General features: G+C 41.6%; 2 protein-coding genes and 1 non-coding gene across 5 annotated transcripts in view; all 3 read right to left on the bottom strand.

Moving 5' to 3' along the window:
- Positions 1-25760, bottom strand: part of ELF1 (E74 like ETS transcription factor 1) — a 133211-nt gene extending 107451 nt beyond the window's left edge. Inside the window, exon 1 of one of the 3 annotated variants that reach the window (XM_056555463.1) lies at positions 25622-25760. The gene's annotated coding sequence lies outside the window, so the exon portion shown is untranslated. Of the gene's footprint in view, positions 1-21144; positions 21250-25621 lie in introns of those variants that run through there. The other 2 variants (XM_056555464.1, XM_056555468.1) reach the window with 2 other exon arrangements.
- On the bottom strand, positions 264-25729 carry LOC130355392 (glutaminyl-peptide cyclotransferase-like). The gene is made up of 2 exons (XM_056555474.1): positions 25622-25729; positions 264-6247 (listed from the first exon to the last, which is right to left on the bottom strand). Exon 2 carries the CDS (start codon positions 6169-6171, stop codon positions 5110-5112), a length of 1062 nt encoding a protein of 353 aa, XP_056411449.1. The 5' UTR covers positions 6172-6247; positions 25622-25729; the 3' UTR covers positions 264-5109.
- Positions 25178-25249, bottom strand: TRNAE-UUC (transfer RNA glutamic acid (anticodon UUC)). The gene has a single exon. It is a non-coding gene; the product is annotated as a tRNA-Glu (tRNA).
- Positions 25761-25787: the final 27 nt, after the last annotated feature.

Here is a 25787-nt window from a genome sequence, read left to right as displayed (position 1 = left end):
GCATTCCTTTTCATAAGATGGCTGAGCAAGGAGGATCATCTTAATCTGTACCTCCCTCGGCAGAGGATACTGAGTAACATCTCCTCCATCTTAGTATTACAAGATATAACTGTGCACACCACTCAATTCGGAAGCCGATTAAAGGATCGTTTGGCCAAAGTCAACAAAATATATAGTAATCAAAAGGCACTCCAAGAATCAATTTATTCAATCCATTTATTTATAACGAGATTCATATTATCCATACGGCTCTGCTGATATATATATATATATATATACACAAACACATTTATTCATTTGGCACGGAATAAATCAAGAAAACGATTGTGTTTTCTAAATATAGCATCCTGACCTTTATCAACATGGTATAACAAGAGAATGATACAATTACAAAAGCAAAATCTAGTGTCATGTGGTTCCAGTGACCTTAAAAGGGGTACTCCGGTGGAAAACTTTATTTTTTATTTTTATTTTTTAAATCAACTGGTGCCAGAAAGTGAAACAGATTTGTAAATTACTTCAATTAAAAAATCTTACTCTGTCCAGTACTTATTAGCTGCTGAATACTACAGAGGAAATTATTTTCTTTTTGGAACACAGAGCTCTCTGCTGACCTCTCTGACCATTTTAGGAACTGTCCAGAGCAGCATATGTTTGCTATGGGGATTTTCTCCTACTCTGGACAGTTCTTAAAATGGACAGAGATGTCAGCAGAGAGCACTGTGCTCGTGATGTCAGCAGAGAGCACTGTGTTCCTCTGTAGTATTCAGTAGCTAATAAGTACTGGAAGGATTACGATTTTAATAGAAGTAATTTACAAACCTGTTTAACTTTCTGGCACCAGTTGATTTAAAAAAATAAATAAATAAATAAAAGTTTTCCACCAGAGTACCCCTTTAAGCCCTGAGTACATCCTCTCAGCCTCGTGTTTTTTAGGCCAGAAATGATGCAGCCAAAATGTAAGCTAGGAGTCAATCGGTAGACATGAAATGCCATACCCACATGTCTGTTCCTAACCTCAGAGAAAGAACTAGAATTGTTTTTACCATACTAAAAGAAACACTATGCAGAACAGTGTTTTTCCTATGTTATGCTCATGGTACAGAGAAAGTGGTGCTTGACCATGGATTTTTCACTGCACTATACTTCTAGGCCTCATGCAATGAATAAAAAAAACAAATTGATCCAGCACTTGAAGAACTTGCAGCTTTATTGATAAATCCTCTTTAAAAAAAAAGCATGGAACAACTTCACAAAGTCTGACACATCTTGACGCGTTTCGAGCGCATGCGCTCGAAACGCGTCAAGATGTGTCAGACTTTGTGAAGTTGATCCATGCTGTTTGACAGAATCCAAAGCAATAATAAATCGTTGTGAAATGTAAGAATTTGTTCTTGTAAGTAGGGCTGTAAAACTACTGACTACGCCATACTCTCCTCCAATGTTGGTGCTCCATTCCACCACTGTGCTTTTGCTTATTTACCTGGATGCCGTTCTGAGCTCCCTGTGGCCTCAGCGATTGGCTGCAGCAGGATCGGAATGCCATCAGGAGAGGCGGGACAGTCATGTGGTAAGTAAACAAAAGCACCAACATCGGACTGGGAGAGGAGAGTATGGCATAGTTACAAATTTTACAGGCCTAGATGCCTGTCCCTTGTTTAAACAAATCAGACCCACCCCTCCCCCCAACTCTTAAACCGTTACGGTTATTTCTAAAAACTTTTTATCAGTCAGGCTCTTCATGAGACCCTATGATGCCTAGAGATAGATAGTAGAAGCATGCAACATATTGCTTTACTACCCAGCTAGGCATTCAATCCAACTTGTATTAGAAGATGGCTCCATTATAGTCTATGGAGCCGGTCTCCAGCCGCACACTTCTTTATCTAGAGATCTTGGGGGCTCTGCATGGAGAGTCTGAGCGTTAAAAACATTTGACATATCTACAGGACATGTAAATGGTTTCAAGAAATGACAGTAATGTTTTAAAAGATGCAGTCAGTTTTTGTCCATATACACGACTGCTGTATATACAGTGGATACCTTCAAGGTTCAATATTCTGCAGAGTAAAAATAAAAAATCCAGATTTTTGCATGTAAAAGGAATTACAGTATTACCTATTCACTGTAACACCAATGAAATGCAAGCTGATTTTGTCAGGGTTAATGCAAAAAAATGTACATCTTATACTTGGCAGAATCTTGAACATGTGAACTAGGCCTTTGTGATACACCAATAAATCAATGGTAAACAATGGTTGAGCAACAAGCATAGGTCTGATGGTTGAGCAACAAGCATAGAAAATGATAAAATACAGTCATCAGACCATTTTATTTTAAATAAACAGAATACTAAAGGTGGCATAAAACATTAAGTGAATACCAGAGTCTGTAAACTTTAGCAGGACTGGCCAACATCTCAAGGGTATGGTGGCCTGCGGACTGTCACAGCAGATGTCAGGGGAAAGAAGGATCAGGCATTTGGATTTCAGCATGCACAATCCGTATGTTCACCCTTCTGCTTTAGGAGAATACATGCACCCTTGGCTGAGCAAGCTCATGTGTGTATGTGGGGGCTGGGGGAGGAATAGCTAACGTGCATGGCCAATGTTTTGGATGTTTTAGGGTAGATTTCCACCATTTTTGTGCTCCGTCCTGTTCTGGGTCCGTTTGGCTCATTTTTTGCGTTGAACGGCCCCAAAATGAGACAGAGCACAACTGACACCACTGGGTCCTGATGCATCTCATTGACTTGCATGCACCTAATTCTAACACTAGAATACTACAAGTATTTTTATTTCATTGATTTGTTATTTCCATAATTGCAGCAGAAGTTATACATGTTTGAACCTGTAACACTGCGTACACACTCCATAAAGATTTGTACTTAAACATAACATTTACTATGCAAACTAAGCGTATATTCACATTATACATTCTGTCCAGATGTATGACTGGATTCCACTTCAGTTCTACCAGTAATGCATATCAATACAGGTTTTTATCTGCATGGAAATGACGGGGAAACACTGCATACTGACAGCTCAAAGCGAAAATGCTTCGGCAAATTCTGACCATGTGAATATTGCAAATATAAAAAAAAAAATAATCAGCTTAGCGTGACGATACTGGTCTTTATCTGCACACAGACATAGAGGTATGGCCACACACGGTAGAATATTTCCCACCACAGATCTATTCGTTAAACTGCAACTATGTCATGCCCTTATTCTGAGGATATTAAAATGGGTTGGAATCCCCCTGTCAACTTATGTAATCTAATTCATATTGTCTGATTTTGCATGTGAGGGTTTGTGCACGCGGTATATTTTGCCACAAAATACGTGGTTGAAATCTTTTGTCCACATATATTGCTGTGGTTTACAACACCGATTAGCCCCACTGACTTGTCAGTTATTCCTGTGATTTTGAAATACATTCCCAATAAATACGCGCTGCAGTTCAGTGTGAATGACAAACTGTATTCCTATAAAAAATAATATTTTTGGCACATATTTGTGTGCAAAACAAGGGCTAAAATAACCCCCCCCCCAAAAGACGCTGTGTATATACAGTCTAATGAAGTAGCGTCAGATGTGTTTGACATTTACAGTAGCAACAAGGAGGATAAGATTTTAAAAATCTTATTCAGGTGCTAAGAAAGAAAAGACACAATCCACAGCATGTCAATATGTGTGTCTGTGTATATAGATTTAGAATGTTGGGGATTTTGCTTGAGAAATGCTGCCGCGCCAAATTCCACACCTGTAGATTTCAAATACATTGCTTTTTTCTGCCCTCAAAACATCAGCATATATATCACTCCAAATCTGCAGAAGCAAACTGCATCATGCGGGGCAGATTTTCCGCTGAGAATATCTGTGCACCAAATCTGCAGATTTTTGGCTGTGGAAAATCTGCTCCATTTCCATGCAGTGATAACATACCTGTTTACATGCAGATAAATTGCTCATAAGGAGCACCACGTAAGAAGCTGATTGACATTCATTTACTGTCGTTTTTAGTAGCCAATTATCAGCAGGAGTTATACAGAAGAGGTAGACCCCCATAAAAAGGTCTGTGGAGACTTATAAGCTATTCAGGCTCCACTTCCAAATCTGGGAAGAAGGATATGCAAAGCAGCACTCTAGCCCCATTTTTCGGAGGTAGATTCCCTTTCAAGTCAAGGTTTCTGGTACTCTAATGGAGTAGTCCAGTGTAATTTAAAAAACGTATCCCCTTTCTGCAGGATAGGGGATAAGTGTCAGATCTTGGGGGGACTGACCGCTGTGACCCTCCCTTGATCTCCTGCCCGGCCTCCAGGCTCTCCACATAAATCAAGTGTGTTGATCACAGCACAAAGTGCTGGTTGACATGTTCCCTCCATGCATCTCTATGGGAGAGCCGGAGATACCTGAATGCTGTATCTCAGCTCTCTCCTAGAGATGCATAGAGGGGGCCTGTTGGCCACATCTTTGTGACAGGCAGGAGATAACAGGTAGTCACAGCGGTTGGATCCCCCCCCCCCAACCACCCCAAGACCTGACACCTGCGGATATTTTTATTTTTTATTTTTTTTTACTTATACTGGATAACTCCTTAAAGAAGCCACAGAACATTTCTGGAGATTTAATAAATGAAGACATAAAACTTCCCCAGAGGGATTCTTAAAAGGAGCACAAACATTGACTAGAAGGAAAAACGATCTCCATAAGGTGGAGCTAGAGAGCTGCTTTGCATATATTTTTCTTTGGATTCACATACATACATTATTTGTCGGCCACACATTCCTTGTTTATATTTTTATAGTATCCTTTGTTCCAGGGTGCTGTACACATAGTAAAATTTTAATACATATATATTCTTCCACAAACACAGGTACAAAAAGCGTGAAATGGTAAAGGACAGACTTGTATGGAGGGGGGGGGGGGGCTTACAATCTACAAGGAGAGGGAAACAATGAGGGAGACAGCTGGTCATCTGTAAGCAGGTAAGGGAACAGCCATTCACAGGATAATACAGTGGCAGCAGGGTTATTTAGGTTTTACGCTGTTCAGAAGTGACCACAATACTGTGTAATGAATTTATCAGCATATTTACAAAATAACATCATATATTAAGGTATTCAAGTACAAAAACTTGCAGAATTTTATTGATGTTGTCAATAGTTGAAGAATCAAGATTTTCTTCATTATCTTCAAATGTGTGCCAGACACGTGGAAAGGGCGAAGGAATAAGATGCAGGACTGGAACACCTCTTTGTAAAAATGGTGCATGATCATCAACAACTTGTCCTGCTCGCAAACCACTTAGAAAATATAACATTTCGGAGGGATGATTCTTTAGAAGTCCAAGATTGTGCAGTCTTCTTTCAATAGACTGGAGTCGCTTGAACCAACGAGCTGTATTTTGGAAGTAGTTTGGAAAGGTGGGGTTTGCAGATCCAATCAAATCAAGTAAAATAAATAAATCAATGCCATGAAGCTGATTTGTGTTTTCGGCATTGGGCGGGTGCGGAGTATTTTCCATCTTCTGAGCTAAATGTCGAGAACCATATAGAGAATCATACGGAGTCCAATAATGGAATGCTTCTTCACCATCAAAGAAAATTAATTTAAGAGAAAGGTTTGGTTTTGATCCGGAGTTTCTTCCTTTTAACTGCTGAAGACGATAGTCCAGAGCTCGGGCAAGTTCTAAGAGCATTGCACATGGTACAGCTGAATCTGTAGCCCCAATAAATATTTTACCATCCCACTGCGGACTAAACAATTTTGAATCATAATGGCAGGCAAGGACCAAGTGCCGCTGAGCAGATGGATTCAGAGTGGCAATAACATTTGAGAATGCCACATATCCATAAGGAGTCGGACTTTGAAATGCATCTTCTTCTATAAGCCACCCAGCTTGAAAGCTTTGCAGTCGCTGTTTAATGTGTTGCCGCACAGCAAAACTTCCTGGTGATCCGGAAACCCTTTCAATAAGCATAGGCTTTAAATCACTTTTCCACATATGAGAAATATCTGTTTGGGCTGATGCACGCTGTACATCGGCTGTGCGCAAAACCAGGGGGCGATGGGAATCTTTCTCCACTGTCCATAGAGTATCCTGCCCGCTGACCAGAGCCCACAGGTAGACGATACCCAGAAGGAGGACTGTCATGGCTCCGCTCATTCTCGTGCTCTTCAGATGAGCTGGGTCAGTCTCCTCGCTGGCTGCAATGTCCCGAACAGCAGAAGCGAAGAAGTCACTGTTTACACGGGAAGATGTGTTGACAATAATGATTTTAGTATCCACATAAAAAATACGATTAGCTAACAAGACTGCACACTGGTTACATCAGACAAAGATTAGGAAAAAAACAAAAACAAAACAAAAAACAAACAAACACATTTGGTTTATTAACCGCTGAACTTCAGCCCCTGAAAAAGACCCCTAAAAAGGTATTTTGTTGGATAAAATTTAAAGGAAATAGAGTGCCCATAATGGCAGTAAGGCTTTACTTCTCTGCTGCCGATCCCCCTGTGGTTACAATTCCAATGGTGCCGGTCCCCTCTGTCAGCGCTTACTCTTCTTTGTCCTGACAAACATGAAATGTCTGCTTAGCCACATCACTGCCCACATTGGGGACCCTTCTCAATTGGTTGACTAGACATTTCCTGCATGTTGTGAAAGAACAGGAAGCACTGACAGCAGGGACTGGCACAGTTTGAATGTCACCAGTGTTTGAATGCCACCAGGCGGGATTGGAGACAGGTGTATAATGCCACCCTGGGTACTTTCAAGTACAAAACTTATCCACCAGAATACTTAAAGCATATCCCTAATGGTTTTAAGACAAAATTGTACAGCACTGCACACAAATTTGACTACATCCCTTTAATTTCAAATTTGGTGCCCAAATCCCTGAACATAGTTTCATTTTCTTTGCTAAATATTTCTGTGTGTTACGCCACAGAGCTTCCCCCTGTCTCCTCAGCGACTGTTTCCAGCACAAGACCCATTGAAATGTGATTCTATGGCACTGGGTCTCGCTCTTGATATGGGCGCTATGAACACAGAGGAGGAAGCTCTGTCTTATAGCGCATAGTAATAAACAGTGAGGACAACAGCGCCCCATTCAGGGATTTAGGTGCAGAATTTTAAATTAATTATTTAAGAAAAAAAAATATTTTGCACATTTTTCAGAAAACGGACCATACCATTATAGGTGCACTTTAACTCACAGCTGCAGCTACATGGCCAAAATAGGTCTCATCGTTACTGAAAACGAAAGTGTGGTCCCAAAAAGCACAAATGGAGAAGCTAGACAGAAGTAACTGCTTATTTTACAGATAAACAGAGCTTTGGTTCCCCACCCAAACACTACTGGCAACACATTCTCACACGCCATTAAACACATTTGTCAGTAGTAATAATGTGATTCCGCATATATGCTGAACAACCATATACAGTGTCATCTCAGATATGGGTGAATAAAGCTGCCAGCACATGCAACACTTCTGTTGGACTGGCAATCTACGGTATGTAGGGTAAAAAGAAATAACCAAACAAAAACCACCTAAGAGTAACCTGGACACAATGCCAAAAATGTCTAGATCTGTGTGCACATAACCCATACAGCTACAAATCCTATGTCACACATTGAACATCTGCCAAAATAATCTATCGTCTGAACAGACATATTAAGAGTTGACAAAAAGTCTTTTTTCTGCAACATGGATTTCAAATCTGCACAAACAAAATCCAGGCCATCTAAACAACGATTCCCCTTTAAAAATCGACAGGACGTGGATCTGACACGGATTTCAACACAGAATCCGTGTTATAGCCTTTGCTTCACAGAAACATGGAAGGGGTTAATCCCAAAATCACAGAGTTAGCCATTTGGGATGGATGAATTTCTTGGTAAAAGATTTTGCAATCTTTTGACCTTGACTTCTGAACAAAGTGAAACAAGCGGAGACTGCACCTCAAACCATCACAAGATACAGAACAAACAAGTGTGTATCAGCTGCTGCTTTATCTGCCTCATATGAAGCTGCTCAGAGACATAAGATGGAAACTAGAAAGAAACATTTGGGGAAATAGCCTTCTTAACCATTTGTAGACAAGGATCACCACGGACAGCTGGCAGTCATAAGGCTAAGTTCACACTGCGCCAGTGCTCCCGGTTTTTATACAAAATCACTGCAAAATCCAAAGCTGTTCTTTGCAGCTGATGTTGCTCCCCATAGACTTCAAATTGGTAAGAAAACAAGCAGCAGAAAATATGCAGCAAAATAAGACACGTGAACCTACCCTTAAAGGGGTACTCCGGTGGAAAACTTTTTTTTTTTTTTTTTTTTTTAATCAACTGGTGCCAGAAAGTTAAACAGATTTGTAATTGACTTCTATTAAACAATCTTTACCCTTCCAGTACTTTTTAGCGGCTGTATGCTACAGAGGAAATTCTTTTCTTTTTGAATTTATTTTTTGTCTTGTCCAAGGTGCTCTCTGCTGACACCTCTGTCTATGTCAGGAACTGTCCAGAGCAGTATAGGTTTGAAATGGGGATTTTCTCCTGCTCTGGACAGTTCCTGATACGGGCATCAGGTGTCAGCAGAGAGCACTGTGGACAAGATGAAAAAGAAATTCAAAAAGAAAAGAATTTCCTCTGTAGCATACAGCTGCTAAAAAGTACTGGAACGGTAAAGTTTTTTTTACTAGAAGTCATTTACAAATCTGTTTAACTTTCTGGCACCAGTTGATTTAAAAAAATATATATATGTTTTCCACCGGAGTACCCCTTTAAAGGTTATGTGTTACATCTATGCCCAGCTTAACCCTTTAGAGGGTTAAGGCATTAATACAAGGACATAAATGGTGCTTTTAATGAGAGCCAACCAATTTCTACAGTTGATTGACTCATATCTGTTCATAGGAGACACAGCCTCGATTGATTTCTGTAGAAAGGATACAGCCATCAAATAGCATCCAAGGCATTAGCAAATAAGGAATACCTATCAAATGGCCATATAATGTACGTACTGGAACCTTGTTATCGGGGTCAAGTCCTGGAAGAAGAAGTGTGGGAACTAACCCATGTGTTCCTGCTGTATATAAAAAAAAGCAGGGACTCAGTTCCCAGGCGTTCCTGCAGGACGTGAGCCCTGTTTGCTCTGCTTTATTCAGGATCCTGAGCAGGGTCATATATAACATGATATTTAGTTCAGAATCATACCACTGTAGAAAAGGAGGCCGTGTGACCGGAGTAAAAGCTGCCTGAACCTGTAGATTTGTGGGGATCTGATGGCAGATGTAAGGGGAAAGGATTCTTTTTCCACACCATGAGATAAGCCACTGCAAGGGGTGTCTGGCATCGGCTCATTCTTTTTCCCCACACTGAAGACACATGCATACTCAGATGAGCATATAACAGCTATCTAAAGTATTTGTGCTGTTAACACAGAACCGCAAGCATGTTAAAGGGGTACTCCACTGCCCCAGTGTCCGGAACATTTAGTTCTGAATGCTGGGTACGGGCTGCGGGGGTCGTGACGTCACATCATGCTCCCTTCAATGCAAGTCTATGGGAGGGGGGGGGGTGACGTCATGAGGGGCATGGCCGTGACGTCGCAACCCCCGCACCCAGCGATCTGAACTAAACGTTCCGGACACTGGGGCAGCGGAGTACCCCTTTAACCCTTTCCGACATGTGACGCCCGTATGCATCAAAATGTTGTGTGGGAAGTATGGAGTGCAGGGATTGAACCCGTTTCATATACGACAGATGCTAGTTGTGTATCTGACACCCACCTGCAACAACTAACTACAATCCTGGCCATTTAACCACTTAAATGCCACAGTCAGTCAATTGCAACCAATTCATCTAACTGTTAGACAGGAGTTAGACGAGTGGTTATTGTGACTGCCCAAGCTACACCCCCTGTTACACCATACAATACAAGAGTTCTGCAATCAATTCTATTAGTGATAATGTCCCTCTTGTGGTCAGACACAAAGTGTGATTTAATAATAAAAATAAATAAATATAACACACACACTACATTGTAATGATAGATTATTTAAGGAGTATTCTTAACTTTTAAAAGTTAAGGAAAAACAAGCTGATCCAAGGGAAGGGGGGTTGTTAGGACCCCACAGATCGCAGTAAATTGTCCCCTGAACTAATAAAGCACACTGAGCTTTTTTACGCAAAAAAAATTTTTTTTTTTTTCCTTAAAATCTATTTCAATGGAAACTCCAACTTCAGAATCACAAAAGACAACCATGGGTCAAGCTGTTTGAGTGACCCACAAAACTTATATCTGAGACTGGCTTCACACATTCAATAGTTTTCCTTTCACTTCTACAACTCCCAGTCGTTCCTAGGAGATATCTCATGGCACTGTGTAGTAGCCTTGTCTTTAGGACTGCTTTCTTACAGCAGTTTCATGCCATTTTAAGGCATTTATTTTTGTAGCCAGATGTTTTATGAAAACCGGGCTTGATAAATGTGTTCAGATTGTCGGACCCAGTCAAAAAGATTATTTTTCTATTTTTCCCATCTATGGAGCTGTGAGGACTGATTTTTGTGCTGTGAGCTGTAGTTAATACCGATACTACTATTGCGTAGTATTGATGCAGATACATTTTTTGGGCCTTTTTTTCCCTAGGATATGACATAACCAAAAATCTAAAATGTATGAGCAGACAATTCTGCATGCAGCAATACTAAGTGTTTACTTTTTTACATTTATTTGGAAAATGAGATTTGAATTTTTATTTGTGTGCGTGTGAGTGGAGGCTTTTTACTTTATACTTTTTTTGGCCTCTCTAAGGGGGAGATTTATCAAAACCTGCTCCGAAAAAAAAAGTTGCTGAGTTGCCCATAACAACCAATCAGATTGCTTCTTTCATTTTGCAGATGCCTTTTCAAAAATGAAAGAAGCGATCTGATTGGTTGCCATGGGCAACTCAGCAACTTTTCCTCTGGACAGGTTTTGATAAATCTCCCCCTAAGAGCCTTTAATACACAATTATTTGATTACTTACATAGATCAATGCAATACATATGGGGTGGGCAGGGGGAGATCGGACCACCAAGAATGTGCATAGTTATGGAAAAAAATTGCTGCAAAACCATGTGCAATTGGGAGTGTTGTGTACGTAAGACAGTTAACTGTGTTTTTATAGAAAAATGCAGTAAAGTGGCCTATGTTTTTCAGCAACCAGTGCTCTCTGCTAGACGCTAGAGCCCATACACACTACAGATATTCCACTCTGAATTCATTCCAGGCGGAATCCACTGCTGCTCAGTGCACTCGACAGGAGTTCCATAGCTGAAGTTCTGACGCGGATCTGGATTCCACCAAGAAAATGAACATGTCCATTCTTTTTGTGGAATCTAACCAGAAAAGCCCATGATCCACAAGGACTTTTATTTCTGATGCTTATTTCCACAGCAAAATTCTGAACAAAATAAGTACCGATTCTGGGCAGAGCTGGTTCCACAAGGAAATTCCTCGCTGTTATATTGGTCTGTAAGAACCTGAGAGCATCATGGGACTGGTCTGCAGTATTGGGCACAGCCCCTACCCTTACTACTGCTGGATAAACAATGAAGGAGAGCTGTGCTCCGTGGAGGGATAATGCCCCTCTCATAACCCCTATAACAAAGAGGGTAAAGGAGCTGTAATATGGGAATCAAAACAAGAACTCTACAACATATACTGAGCACATATTAAGACAAGATTTATTAGATAAGTAAAGTATTATAGTCACATTGCTTTATGTAATATATATTTAAATATATAGAATGACAATGTGTCTGTACAAAGGGTTAATAGACTCCACTACGCCATGGTTCATTCTAACTCAGCCCCACCCACATCAACCCCCCCCCCCCCACTCCCTATGGACTTTAGTCACTGTACTGAATTTCTCCTATAAACAAGCACCTGAGATTGTCTGCTGTACTAATGTCATTGTTCTGGGGGCTGGGCAAGAAAACAAAATAGTCGTTTTTAAATAATTAAGAAAAAAATAAAAAATCAGTCTCCTATATAGCCATAATATCTGATGAAGCCGTTCTTACTCTAGTCCAGCTCATGGGCAGGGGTGGCATGGCTTCTGGCACCCAGCAGTCATGTTTTGTAATCTCATAGGAGCGCTTTAAATATTGACAGTGAAATATAGGTCAAAATATTGTTTAAGTATAAAATATATTTATGTCACAATCAGGGACTGTACATTGTGACAGCACCTATGGTGGTCATCTAGAGGGGTCACAAACTTTTCACAGTTCTGTGGTGATCATTTCCCTAAGATGTGCCACCAAATGTTTGAGATGACAATGTTTCCAGGAAGTGGCCGAGGCGGACGTATGTTTTGTGGCACTGCTACATTTCATATTAATATTTAAGAATTGGCAAATTCTAAAAATGTATCTACAAACTGTGAGGTCTTCATTCTGGAAACTCCCTGGACTTCACTGGTTAACCACAATGACCCATACAGTGAGCTAGAATGTAAAACGGAACATGATCTACTAGTCTTCTAAAATGTTACCTTTATGTGGGCACACCTGAACCCTGCAAAAGCCCCCAAACACCAGGTGTTAGCTGACCCCTCTGAGTTAAACAGCCTATACTCTAATGCATATGAGGGCCTCCCAGTGGGACATTTCCTAATCTAGTCTATTCTGGGTATGCTTATAGACCAGCATATGTGGTAGTCTCCTGTCTATTGTGCTCCTAATTTATCAAAGGTCTCACAGCCCTTGATAAATTCTGTGCTCAGACTTCAGGGTCTACAGCTTAAACTGCATTTAGACCTGCTCCAACATGGTCTGACATTTCAGCGTATTTTGGGCAGATGCGACTTGTCGCACAAAAGTCGCACTTGATAAATTCAGCACCAATGCATTTTTCTGTCTAAAATGGACAAGCATGCATCATGGACTAAAAATCCTCTACAGCAAAAGTTGCAGGAAAGTCGCACAAAAATAGACTGCGACTTTTCATGCGACAAATTTAGAAGAGAGAAACCAGTCTAAAGAGCTTGATAAATGTCCCCCTAAGTGTCTAAATGCTCCCTGATGACACGTGTCTCGGGAACTGCCCAGTTTAGAGGCAAATCCCCATAGCAAACCTTTTACTCTGGGCAGTTCCCGAGACAAGCAGAGATGTCAGCAGAGAGCACCATTGCCAGACAGAAAAGAACAACTCAACTTCAGCAGCTGATAATTATTGAGAGGATAAACATTTTTTAATAGAAGTCATTTACAAATCTGTTTAACTTTCTGGAGCCAGTTGATATATAAAAAAAAAGTTTTTTTCCTGGAATACCCCTTTAAAGAATTTTTCTTTAAATGAGCCAAATGTTCACGTGTATGGAAGGATCAGTAGAGATAGTCAGAACAATAAACATTTGACCTACAGCTACAAAAAGGTGTTTAGCCAGCCTTATGAATACCAGACGTCTTCTTCCTAATATCACTTAATGACTTTCGGTCACTGTCACTTATTTTGTAATCCATTTTTTTCCCCATGTAGTCTAGAAGAGATAAGTCACCTGATAAGTCATTCATTAACATTGTTAAAGATACAGCGTGACATTTTCGTAAGTAGATTCCGACAACTTATATGGATCTTCTGACAATGTCTACGGTGCCTGTCTGATGGAGCGTAGAAGGGCTAGAAAGTATGGATTTTAACCTGCTTTGCCCCTTCTAGAGATAAGCAACAACAGACATGTATGTTGGCCTTTTATCTTAAATAAAAAAATAAAAAAACATTTGTTTAGCCAATTTGAGAGGAAATTTTTACGGACATGTAACCAGGGAAGCACCTTCAACTGAAATTGTTGTCATACGGTATTGATGTATTAAAGGGGTACTCCCATGGAAAAATGTTTTTTTTTTTTTTTTATATCAACTGGTGCCAGAAAGTTAGACAGATTTGTAAATCATATAGAAGAGTTGGAGAGGCTCTTGTCCGACTACCCACCAAATAAACCCGGGCTACCTAATTAGACACCTATACCCAAGGTGTCAGATTGTAGTTTGTCTGTAGAAATATATATATATTAGGGCTCAGGGTTTGAGACAACTGGACAGGTTGTGTTTCAAGTAATATTTCAATTTATTGATTATATATAGTGTGACAATAGAATATTAGATAAAATGTAAATAGCAGCAACTGCGTCTCACAGGGCCCTTGTGTAGGCGCAGCACCAACTATTAAGAACTATAACATATGTATAGTACAGTATATAACATATAAAAATATACTTGTAAAAAATATAAAATATAGAGACCACCATAAACATATATAAAGAGAGGGATCTGGGTGGGAAAGTCTTTGTCCATCCACAACGGTCAATAATCTCCTCTCTTAAAAAAAGTCCTGCTAATATAGACAGATTCCGGTATTGTAGTATCCAATGGCAACCATAAGGTTAGTAACCCGTAGCAACCATTCAGATGAGTCCGGCTATTGTGGTAGTTAGCACTTCAACGTTTAAGTAGAAGATATATTTGCTATTTGTAGACAATATTCAATATAAACAGCTAGTGTGCAGTCACTGTTAATATGCATGCATATTTGTATGATACTTTGTATCTCACTGCTCCCGGACACTGATGCGCTGAACTTCACGGGGATGCTGCGATCTCCTCCTGTTGCGCTGTGTAATCCCACAGTGTGTTAGCACTGAGTAGCTGTCTTGGCATGCGACAGCATCACCGGAGACTCGGCCATCTCCCACAGTGGTTATGTTGGTGGATTGCGGGTGGTGTTGTTGCAGCGGTTCTGCGGATACGCACGTACATGTGCCGGTGGCGTCCTCGTGGCAGCGAGGCGCGGATGTCTCCTTCACCGGGTGTCGGGTGATTGACAGTTTATTATCCGGTATCGGACTGCTATTGACTAAGCAGGGCAAGTACACTGGTGGTCTCAATAGGTATTGAGGGGACGCTGGACGCGTTTCAGGACTGTCTCAGTCCTTTCTTCAGCAGCTAAGACACTTATTCTTAGCTGCTGAAGAAAGGACTGAGACAGTCCTGAAATGCGTCCAGCGTCCCCTCAATACCTATTGAGACCACCAGTGTACTTGCCCTGCTTAGTCAATAGCAGTCCGATACCGGATAATAAACTGTCAATCACCCGACACCCGGTGAAGGAGACATTCGCGCCTCGCTGCCACGAGGACGCCACCGGCACATGTACGTGCGTATCCGCAGAACTGCTGCGACAACACCACCCACAACCCACAAACCACCAACATCACCACTGAGGGAGACGGCCGAGTCTCCGGTGATGCTGTCACATGCCAAGACAGCTACTCAGTGCTAACACACTGTGGGATTACACAGCGCAACAGGAGGAGATCGCAGCATCCCCGTGAAGTTCAGCGCATCAGTGTCCGGGAGCGGTGAGATACAAAGTACCATACAAATATGCATGCATATTAACAGTGACTGCACACTAGCTTTCTATGTTGAATATTGTCTACAAATAGCAAATATATCTTCTACTTAAACGTTGAAGTGCTAACTACCACAATAGCCGGACTCATCTGAACGGTTGCTACGGGTTACTAACCTTATGGTTGCCATTGGTTACTACAATACCGGAATGGGTCTATATTAGCAGGACTTTTTTTTAAGAGAGGAGATTATTGACCATTGTGGATGGACTAAGACTTTCCCACCCAGATCCCTCTCTTTATATATGTTTATGGTGGTCTCTATATTTTATAACAATTTTACATAAGTATTTTTATATTTTATACACTGTGCTATACATATGGTATAGTTCTTAATAGTTGGTGCTGCGCCTACACAAGGGCCCTGTGAGACGCAGTTGCTGCTATTTACATTTTATCTTATATCTTATTGTCACACTATATATAATCAATAAATTGAAATATTACTTGAAACACAACCTGTCCAGTTGTCTCAAACCCTGAGCCCTAATATATATATTTCTACAGATTTGTAAATCACTTCTATTAAAAAATGTTAATCCTTCCAGTACTTTTTAGGGGCTGTATACTAAAGAGAAATCTAAAAAAGAAATGCATTTCCTTTGATGTCATGACCACAGTGCTCTCTGCTGACCTCTGCTGTCCATTTTAGGAACTGTCCAGAGCAGGAGAAAATCCTCATAGCAAACATATGTTGCTCTGGACAGTCCCTAAAATGGACAGCAGAGGTCACAGAGAGCACTGTGGTCAGGACATCAGAGGAAATGCATTTCTTTTTTGGGTTTCTCTTTAGTATAGAGCCCCTAAAAAGTACTGGAAGGATTAAGATTTTTTAATAGAAGTAATTTACAAATCTGTTTAACTTTCTGCCACCAGTTGATTAAAAAAAAAAAAAAAAAAAAAAAAAAAGTTTTCCACGGGAGTACCCCTTTAACCCCTTAAGGACTCAGCCCATTTTGGCCTTAAGGACTCAGACAATTTAATTTTTACGTTTTCATTTTTTCCTCCTCGCCTTCTAAAAATCATAACTCTTTTATATTTTCATCCACAGACTAGTATGATGGCTTGTTTTTTGCGCGACCAGTTGTCCTTTGTAATGACATCACTCATTATATCATAAAATGTATGGCGCAACCAAAAAACACTATTTTTGTGGGGAAATTAAAACGAAAAACGCAATTTTGCTAATTTTGGAAGGTTTTGTTTTCACGCCGTACAATTTATGGTAAAAATGACGTGTGTTCTTTATTCTGAGGGTAAATACGATTAAAATGATACCCATTATTATATACTTTTATATTATTGTTGTGCTTAAAAAAAATCAGAAACTTTTTAACCAAATTAGTACGTTTATAATCCCTTTATTTTGATGACCTCTAACTTTTATTTTTCCGTATAAGCGGCGGTATGGGGGCTCATTTTTTGCGCCATGATCTGTACTTTTTTTTGATACCACATTTGCATATAAAACACTTTTAATACATTTTTTATAATTTTTTTTTTTATAAAATGTATTAAAAAAGTAGGAATTTGGGACTTTTTTTTTATTTTTTTTCGTTCACGCCGTTCACCGTACGGGATCATTAACATTTTATTTTAATAGTTCGGACATTTACGCACGCGGCGATACCAAATATGTCTATAAAAAATGTTTTTTACGCTTTTTGGGGGTAAAATAGGAAAAAACGGACGTTTTACTTTTTTATTGGGGGAGGGGATTTTTCACTTTTTTTTTACTTTTACTTTTACATTTTTTTACATTTTTTTACACACTTGAATAGTCCCCATAGGGGACTATTCATAGCAATACCATGATTGCTAATACTGATCTGTTCTATGTATAGGACATAGAACAGATCAGTATTATCGGTCATCTTCTGCTCTGGTCTGCTCGATCACAGACCAGAGCAGGAGACGCCGGGAGCCGCACGGAGGAAGGAGGCAGCGCTGCGGGCGATCCGATCGTTCATTTAAATCGCGAACTGCCGCAGATGCCGGGATCTGTATTGATCCCGGCACCTGAGGGGTTAATGGCGGACGCCCGCGAGATCGCGGGCGTCGGCCATTGCCGGCGGGTCCCTGGCTGCGATCAGCAGCCGGGATCAGCCGCGCATGACACGGGCATCCCTCCGATGCCCGCGGTTATGCTTAGGACGTAAATGTACGTCCTGGTGCGTTAAGTACCACCTCACCAGGACGTACATTTACGTCCTGCGTCCTTAAGGGGTTAAAGGAGTAACTTATCCCCTATACAAAGCATAGGGGATAAGTTATAGATTGCGGGGGTCCAACTGCTGGGACCCCCGCAATCTCTTGAACGGGCCCCTGGTAGTCTGCCGGAAGTGGCCGTTCCGACCCCACATGAAGCCGTGACTACCACGCCCCCTCCATGTATCTCTATGGGATGCATGGACGGGGTGTGTTGGATGCCGCTCCGTGCGGGGGTCGGCATGCCCCCTTCCAGCAGACTGCCGGGGCCCCCGTTTAGGAGGACCCCCCCCTGTGATCTATAACTTACCCCCTATCCTAGGGGATAAGTTATGTTTTACTACAGAACTCCTTTAATGTTTTAACCCTTTTATAAAGAGCATCCATTATACTGTGTCTCTGGATTACATCAGTGGGTACAATAGCACTTGATTTATGGCACATCAATTTCCGTCTACCTATCACTTCAAATGTGCACACTCAGCTACTGCAAGCGTACATATCTTCAAGGCGAGTTAGCATTTATTCTATTGGCAGCTATATGAAGCGTATGGCCAGCAAAATTAAAATCAGTCCTATCTGTCCCATATCGATTTGAAGCAGTGTATGTAAATTGTCAATGTATCTGAAAGGGTGATCATGTAGTCCAGTGGTCTTCAACCTGCGGACCTCCAGATGTTGCAAAACTACAACTCCCAGCATGCCCGGACAGCCAACGGCTGTCCGGGCATGCTGGGAGTTGTAGTTTAGCAACATCTGGAGGTCCGCAGGTTGGAGACCACTGAAGTAGTCAGTACACACTGATGGGATATCCCTAGATCTGATATACTGTTATTTTGGAATTTAAAAACCCTCGGCTCCTGCACCTGTATGGCTTTGATGTGATCAGGACAAGTTTTCAGCCTATGACAGCAAGCAGAGGTCATGAAAATATTGGAGGAACTAAAAAAGAAAATACATTTAAAAATTGCATAACTTTTCATTAGAAAAACATCTAAGGCGGGGCACTTTATGATCTAATACAGTCAGCAAAGAGCAGCGTAGCAGTGTCTCATGCACAAATCAGGAGTTGTACTTGCCAATGGGAAAAAAGTGAGAAACAGGAAATTAAGTCATATTGATCCATGTATAAGAACACCATGGGAGTCGTCCCGTGCCAACGTACATACTATATAACAGAGTGGCATAAACAGCATTTCTTTAATGGGAATACGTGAAGTTGAACATAGAGTGATCTACTGGCAGCAAGTTATAGAGTGGGAGGAGCAGAATAGTTATATGAAAGAGATTCAGGAAAACTTTATTCATTTTATGTATGTATTTTATTCATATAAATCTCTGCTGACTGTGAGTTTAGGAGTCCAGTGGGCGGTCTTATTAGTGACTGACACTCCCTGTATTACATGCACATGTAGAGATAGCTGTCAGTCACTGGATAATTGAATGTTTTCCACAAAGCATATATGCATATATATATATATATATATATATATATATATATATATATATACACACACATATATATATCAGTCTGCTCTGCCACATGATCAAGTAGATTAGACTGCATGGTCATCAGAGATTCCACTGGATTGGGAAATACATAGCGGCTTTCTTCCAATAACAGTACCACTCTTAATAAGGTAATGCAGCATGGTTTCATTTGCTTCAAAGGAACTAAGCTGCAATACCATACACAAACAGAAGACAAGAGTGGCAGCGCAAACCTCTAGCTGTTGCAAAACTACAACTCCCAGCATGCACAGACAGCCAAAGGGCATGATGGGAGTTGTAGTGGTGTGCCTCCAGCTGCCCTGTTGTGCATGCTGGGAATTGTAGTTATGCAACAGCAGGAGGCACAGCCCTTACCTGCTGCTGCTATCCTTCTTTCTCTGCCGTTGGTCCTGGGACCCCAATCCCGCCACCGGGAATTAGGGGCCCTCACTGCTGGTGTACACTGCTGGCACCCGCTCTCGCCCTCTGGACTAGGGGCGGAGCGGGTGCCGTTAGTGACACCGCTCAAGACGACCATGAGGTGGCACCAGTGCCACCTCACTCCTGCTGGTCAAGGGTGATTGGTGCTGTCTCGGACAGCACCAATCACCTTTTTTTTCCTGGTCACCGGAGATCCGATTGACCCGGAAAACCTGTGATTCGCCTGTCAGAATAAAGGACCCCCCAGGCGTTGTCACGGGATGCCTGCTGAACATTTTCAGCAGGTATCCTGTTCCGTTCACTGCCCGGTTACCGACGGTGAACGGAAATGCAGAGGGCGTACAAGTACGCCTTCGGTCCTTAAGTCCCAGGATGCAAGGAAGTACCTGTACGCCCTTTGTCCTGGACAGGTTAAATCTTTAGATCGTAATGTTTTTATTTTTACAATATCTCAGCAACAAACATACTCACTTGCCGCCAATTCCTGCCAATACCCTCCCCGCAGATTAGAGCTTCCCGTTTTCTGCCCTGACACAAAGGACATTCCTGCTCTGCCAGTCACTGGCCTCAGTGGACAACCAAGTCAACCAGTCAGTGGGCATTTCCTTTAATGAGTACAAGAAGCTCTAAACATCAGGGATGGCACCACTGGAACAGAACTGGCAGGGTATCATTGGCAGTTGAGTATATGCTTTTTTTATTTATTTTTTTTGGTCCCCCTTCCCCCACCAAGAGCACTTTTACATAGACAAATAAGGTTCTTTTCACACCATGTTAGTGGTCCCCAAATAGGTATTAGGGCCAGGGGCATAATGATCGCGGTCGCAGAGGGTGAACCCTTAGAGAAAAATAAAGATGTGTCTATGTATGACTGGTGCAGTTATAGCTATATGGCGGACAAACTATACCCCTGTCAGACACCACAAAATCATAGTGTAAGGGTACATTCACATGTACAGGATCTGCTGCACATTTTGTACAGCTTATTTTGCTACTTAACTTCAATGGGTAGCAAAACCAGCTGCAGAAAATATGCAGCAGATCCTGTATGTATGAACGTGCCCTTAAAAGAGACTTAACTCGGAAAAACCCCTTTAATGCTTTCTGCAGCATCCCCCTTTCGTACTGAGTGCATACACTGTACTTTGTAGTACAATGCACATGTGGGAAGATTTATCAAAACCGGACGAGTTTCCCATAACAACTAGAACTCTCCTGAATCCCATCACTTCCAGGCTGAGGGGTGGTGGTAGCTGAGAACTGGCAGATCACTATTAAGCAGCCAATCTCTGTCTGCCATGTCTATTTACAATCAGAACACAGCCCACATAGGGACCTCTCCCACAATCACATGACTGATATTCCCGGCAACCGCCTGGAACGCTGCACTTATTTTCCAGGGAAATCCCAGACTGGGAGGAAAGAGCCCAAGCAAACATGTCATGTGAAAGATCAGAGCGAGCGTGCAGAGTGAGGAGAGCTCTGTGGTATGTTATCTGTGCAGGGACTCCATGTTAGCAAGTATTGTATACTGACCTCCAAATTGTTCCTTTACACTGAAGAATACCATCTTTGTTAATAGAAAAGCTTCATTATTAACATCTCCCTGCCACGTCAGAAGATAGGGCTGGGGGGCTGTAAGCGAGACCCTCAGATTAGAGCGGCCTCAGGCACTCTACAGCACAGCTCTAATGTTGGGGGAAGCTCATACCCCCCCCACACAAATACCATCATCTGCTGAATGGTTCCAAAAGATGGAGTTTACATGTGACTAAACCACCTACCCACACTAAGTCATCTCTTTACATTACAGGAGGTTTAATGGTGTAAATAAAGCAAAAAGTGGCATAAAATCCTCTCCAAACCACGTTCAGGAAAGTATGTGGCTATGACGTGATGATAGCACTACAAACACTATGAGGGAGATTTATCAAAACCTGTGCAGAGGAAAAGTTGCCCAGTTGCCCATAGCAACCAATCAGCTCGCTTCTTTCATTTTTAACAAGGCCTCTGCAAAATGAAAGAAGAGATCTGATTGGTTGCTATGGGTAACTGGGCAACTTTAACTCTGCACAGGTTTTGATAAATCTCCCCCTATATGTTGTAATAGACAATCTAATGGCAGCCAGATGAGTTACCACAGAACCGGGCACCGAAAGAGAAAACCGTAACACTGTGTGTGTACAACTTTACCGTCATTCTAGAATTGTATCCGTAGCAAGGATTATTTCAACAGGACAGCTCTTAGAGAATATGGAAACTATAGGGAGGGGGACTCTCCTGGCAGATCCTGCACCCCAGGCATTTAATACAGTGATCCCTCAACTTACAATGGCCTCAATATACAATAGTTTCAACATACAATGGTCTTTTCTGGACCATTGTAACTTGAAACCAAACTCAACATACAATGCTATGGAATCTGCAAAACGTGTCAATGGCTGGAAGAACCGACCAATCAGAATGGATATTTCACTGGTAAAACCCCTGTATTACTGAAGTGTATGCACTGACTGGCTGTCTGGTAGCGCCTCCTACAGTACAGGGAGGTATTACATGTTCTGTACTCTTTACCTCTGCCAGGATTATCTGCTCCTTTGTACATCAGTTGAGGGCGGCTCAATTATTTTTTTTTTTAAATACATTACATCTTCTGTACAGGACCCTGATGAAGCTTCTATCCTCTACATAGACCAGTGTCTCCCAAAGAAGGTGTCTCCAGCTGTTGCAAAACTACAACTCCCAGCATGCCCGGACAGCCGAAGGCTGTCCGGGCATGCTGGGAGTTGTAGTTTTGCAACAGCTGGAGGCACCCTGGTTGGGAAACACTAACATAGACAGTGATTACCGCCACCAGCAGATCTTTCTTACTTTTATATGTAAAGATTTGCTTTATCTATATTAGTTATCTACTTATTTTTCTTTAATCCTCACTTCCTATTTTTGGATGACATTTTGGGGCTTCAGAACCAATTACCAGGTTTCCATAGAGTTATGGTTTCAACATACAATGGTCGTCCCAGAACCAATTAATATTATAGCTTGAGGGACGACTGTAGATGACTGTTCACTTTAACGGTTGGGATGTAATGCAGCATATGCTCTGAAGTGACCACTGCCAGGGAAATCTTTTCAAATCCATTCCCGGCTTTGTATTACAGAACTGTTATTCAAAATCTGAACACGCCATAAAACTTAAAGGGGTACTCCGCCCCTACACATCTTATCTCCTATTCAAGGATAAGATGTCTCCTATTCAAGGGATAAGATGTCTGATCGCAGGGGGTCCAGCTGCTGGACCCCCCACAATCAGACGTTTTAATAGGGCATAAGGTTTATAGGTGCGGTATATACCTTTAAATAGGCCGTCTCATCTCACCGTTTCAGTTTTTCCAGCCAGTGCACAGTAAGGGCCGTTCACACTGCGGAATTCACAAGGAATTTACTCGACTAATTTCTCCTGAATTCTCCGCTTGAAAAAATACAATATCTCTTCTTCCCATAGACCTTAATGCATTTTGCTCTCTCTCGTTCACAGGTGGAATTCCTCCCCGCATGAAGAAAGAGAATGTTCATTCTCCAAGTGGAATCCGCAAGCAGAATCCCATAGAACTCAATTGTAAAAAAAAAAATTCCGCCTGACATTGTTTTTGTGCGGAATTTGCGCGAAAAATCAGCAAAAAAAAAAAAAAAAGGAAATTCTAATTGGTGGTTGTCGTCCACAAAAAAACAAAAAAAATAAGGTTCCGCCTATATTTGACGCAGAATTCCACGCTGAAATTCTGTGGCGGAATTTTTAAGCAAGAATTCCTCGCCAATTCCTCAGTGTGAACGGGCCTAAGTGGTTGAAAAACCTAGAAACAGCCAAAGTGAGGAAGTTACACAATTTGCGCAACTCCCAGAGTTAAGTAAACCGTGTAGCTCGCAGGTCTACGCTGTTTACACAACTCCCATTAAAGTTAAGAGGAGTTACGCAAATTGTGTGACTTCCCCACTTGGGCTCTTTCCTGTGGCTGCAAACAGGCAGCAGCTGGCTAAAAAACAAACCGAGAAGTGGAACAACCCCTTCAAAGTGTACCTGTCGTTAACAAAAGCTATTGATATAATGTAGATAATACCATTATATGTCTATTTTTATTATACATTGGTTAAAAAATTTGTATATTTTTGGGTGAAAAAATGCTGTCCCTGCAGCTATTGCCTGTGTGTCTCTATGAGGAGTCCAATAACAGGAAGTGAGGTCAGGACAAGCAGAGATCTGTGCAGGCTCCTGGCTCGTCAATCAGCCTGCTGTGTGAGCCGGAACATGTCACAGAGCCTCACTGCACAGATAGGGAAAACAATGCTCAGCTCACCACCCAGTATGGACGCAATGTTGAAGGACCTTGGCTGTGCGGGCCGCTTCCCGTGTATTTACAGATGAACGAAGGAGGGGTCCAGCTCGCAGGTATATTGCTGTTAGAACAGTTTATACTAAATCACATTAAAACATGAAAGAAAAAAAAAACTTAATAGGTGCGTTAAAAACAGCACGCTGATGCATTTCGAGAGCTTGCCCTCGAAACGCATCGGCGTGCTGTTTTTATCACACCTATTAGTTTTTTTTTTCTTTCCTTTCATGTTTTAATGTGATTCAGTAAAAGCTGTTTTAACAGCAATATACCTGCGAGCTGGACCCCTCCTTCACTTGGTACACAGGGCCCCCCCGATTGTCCTCCGTGCACAGGCCCCCCCCGATTGTCCTCCGTGCACAGGGCCCCCGCTTGTCCTCTCACACTTCCTGTATTTGGACTCCTCTGTCCAGAAGAATAGTCGCTGAGATTCCCATAGCAACCAGTTTTAATTTTATTATTATTATTTATGAAAAGGACTCTGAAAAATGAAAGAAGTTATCTGATTGGTTGCTATGGGCAACTACGCAACTTTTTCTCTGCACAGGTTTTGATAAATCTCCTCCACAAACAATAGCTGTAGGTACAAAAATCTACACATTTTTTTTTAACCAATGTATATTACAAATATACATATAATGGTATTACCTACATTACATAAAAGAAGTTTTTATTAACGACAGGTACACTAAGAAAAAGGTTAGCTATAATGTTCCCAGTTCTGCAATGGCTGGGACCAGAGTAAACTCCGATCCTGGCTGATTAACCCCCCTTGTAATCCTATTGGCATAACTTAATCCTGGGGTGCTGATAGTTTACCATGCCAGCTGGGGGGCCTCCTAACCACACACTGTTGGGCTAATAAAAACAAACCAGCAATTACATATACCACCCACAGGACTTTTGGTGCCCTTCCAGTGAAATAAATAAATACATAAGTAAATAAAAATATGTAAACAAATTTGTTTTTAGCATCTGTTAATGATAACATTTTTTATCTTTTATCCAGGGTATGAAATGTATACATTACAATGTAAACAAAAACACAGTGTGGTAAAATCCGGTCTAAATCCTAATCTAAGACGAGAACATGTATTATGCAACAACTGCATACACATCTATGAAACAAAATAAATAAAAATAATAAAAAAAACAACAATGGATAAAAACATGGCATGTTCCCATACCGGGAGTCGAACCCGGGCCGCCTGGGTGAAAACCAGGAATCCTAACCGCTAGACCATATGGGAAGGCTAAGTTGCATACGGAGTGCTGTGCAGACAGCCCAATCAACGCACCATCTGACGTCACATGAGACCGTTGCTCAGCCCCGTTACATGACAGCGACTATCCCATACGGTGTAGCGGCGTCATCAGACTCTCATTAGCCGCCACCACCGGGAGGGGAACGTGACAGTACCTGGCGGTGACACCGTACCACCCTCCCGTTACCACCTGTCTCTCTAACCCTGTCCACACAAAAAGACAGTAATAAAAACAAAATAAAACCCTACAAACAGAAAAACTTTATAAACATCAACATGACAAACAGCTGTCAGCTTGCGCCACTTCACTGTAATGACACGAACCGGCCGCTATCTCCGAGAGGGCACCGTACTCACCTGTGTACAGCTCCAGGCGGCCCCTTCTGCAGTGTCCGGGCTGCGGGTGACACTGTGCGGAGCTCCGGACTTGTTGGCTCTGCTCTTCTGCCAAGTTGTGTATTTTTTTTTTTTTTTTATTAACTCCGCCCACAAGCAGGGAGGGAGCGTGGAGGCTTACGCAAAT

The sequence above is a fragment of the Hyla sarda genome, chromosome 2 (assembly GCF_029499605.1).
Source record: "Hyla sarda isolate aHylSar1 chromosome 2, aHylSar1.hap1, whole genome shotgun sequence".
In the NCBI taxonomy this organism is placed as follows: Eukaryota; Metazoa; Chordata; class Amphibia; order Anura; family Hylidae; genus Hyla; species Hyla sarda.
This window is presented reverse-complemented; position numbering and strand designations above follow the sequence as displayed.

What these genes read in the sequence shown, in the direction of transcription:
- LOC130355392 (XM_056555474.1), bottom strand. Translation starts at nt 6,171, where the DNA reads ATGAGCGGAGCCATGACAGTCCTCCTTCTGGGTATCGTCTACCTGTGG.